This window comes from Trichinella spiralis (genome assembly GCF_000181795.1).
Source record: "Trichinella spiralis strain ISS 195 chromosome Unknown Scfld5872, whole genome shotgun sequence".
In the NCBI taxonomy this organism is placed as follows: Eukaryota; Metazoa; Nematoda; class Enoplea; order Trichinellida; family Trichinellidae; genus Trichinella; species Trichinella spiralis.
Genome location: NW_003532811.1, coordinates 1 through 924, shown reverse-complemented (window position 1 = coordinate 924; position 924 = coordinate 1). Strand labels below are relative to the sequence as shown.

Sequence of the window (924 nt, the reverse complement as noted above, 5' to 3'; positions counted from 1 at the left end):
TGTTCTTGCTCGTCCTACTGCTTGCACTGACAAAACGTAAAAAAAGCAAACAAACAAAAGTACCACGACACTGAAGCGACAGTGCAATTATTCTGCAAGTTCTTTTGTCCAATTATTCTTTTCCACTGTTCCAGAAAACAACCAACCGTCACCGTTCGCCACACAAAACCGGAAAACGAACATCTTACTGTATCCACTTCATTTCACTTAACTACAGTACTAATTCACATTTCGTTACACACAAAATTTCCATTTCGAACAATTTCCAATCAATAATTCAACAATTATATAATAAAATGTTCATTCAACAATTAGTTTAGTTGCTAATTTTCAATTTTTCACTCACAACAAACGCTAAAACGTTCAAAAAAGCATAAAAATGCTTCGCTAACGAATTCCATCATCTAGAGCTGTTCGAAGAAGACCCATAGTTCAAACAATGCGTACTCCTGTTCGTAGATGCCAAACATTAGTCATTATAAATCAGCCGATACTTGATCATCAGAAAGAGTACGGTAATTGGGAAGCGTGAGGAGGAAAAGCAGCTCGATTCGGGTGTGTTGTGTTCGTTTCGTAGTCGGCTACGATTCGGTATATCACCGTGGTTATCATAGTGAGAAAGCTTTTTAAAGATGCAAATGCAGAATACTACAGTTTATCAGATAAATTCATCTTTACTGTTCCAATAATAATTCTTGATGAAATCGACAAACTGTTTAAGTTAAGTTCAGAAGTTATTATTCCTCTTCTCCATTTCTGCTTGATGACACCGCGAGAGGCAATCCCACAGCAGTCATTTTACTTTTCACGTCTCCCGCCTGACTGTTCAGGATTTGAAATGACCATGAATTTACATAGTTTACCTCCCAGTTGATATGTGTTTGAACTCCTGGCCTTGCTCATCCAGCCGGTCCTCCTGAATGC

At 38.1% G+C, this 924-nt stretch overlaps 1 protein-coding gene across 1 annotated transcript; it reads left to right on the top strand.

Annotated features, from left to right (window-relative positions):
• Window positions 1–439: 439 nt before the first annotated feature.
• Tsp_15771 (conserved hypothetical protein) lies at window positions 440–874 on the top strand. The gene is made up of 2 exons (XM_003366518.1): window positions 440–515; window positions 633–874. The coding sequence occupies exons 1-2, from the start codon at window positions 440–442 to the stop codon at window positions 872–874; spliced, it is 318 nt and encodes a 105-aa protein (XP_003366566.1).
• Window positions 875–924: the final 50 nt, after the last annotated feature.

What these genes read in the sequence shown, in the direction of transcription:
- Tsp_15771 (XM_003366518.1), top strand. Translation starts at nt 440, where the DNA reads ATGCGTACTCCTGTTCGTAGATGCCAAACATTAGTCATTATAAATCAG. An exon ending in TGATCATCAGAAAGAGTACG is followed by an intron (nt 516 to 632) that starts GTAATTGGGAAG and finishes AGCTTTTTAAAG; the next exon opens with ATGCAAATGCAGAATACTAC.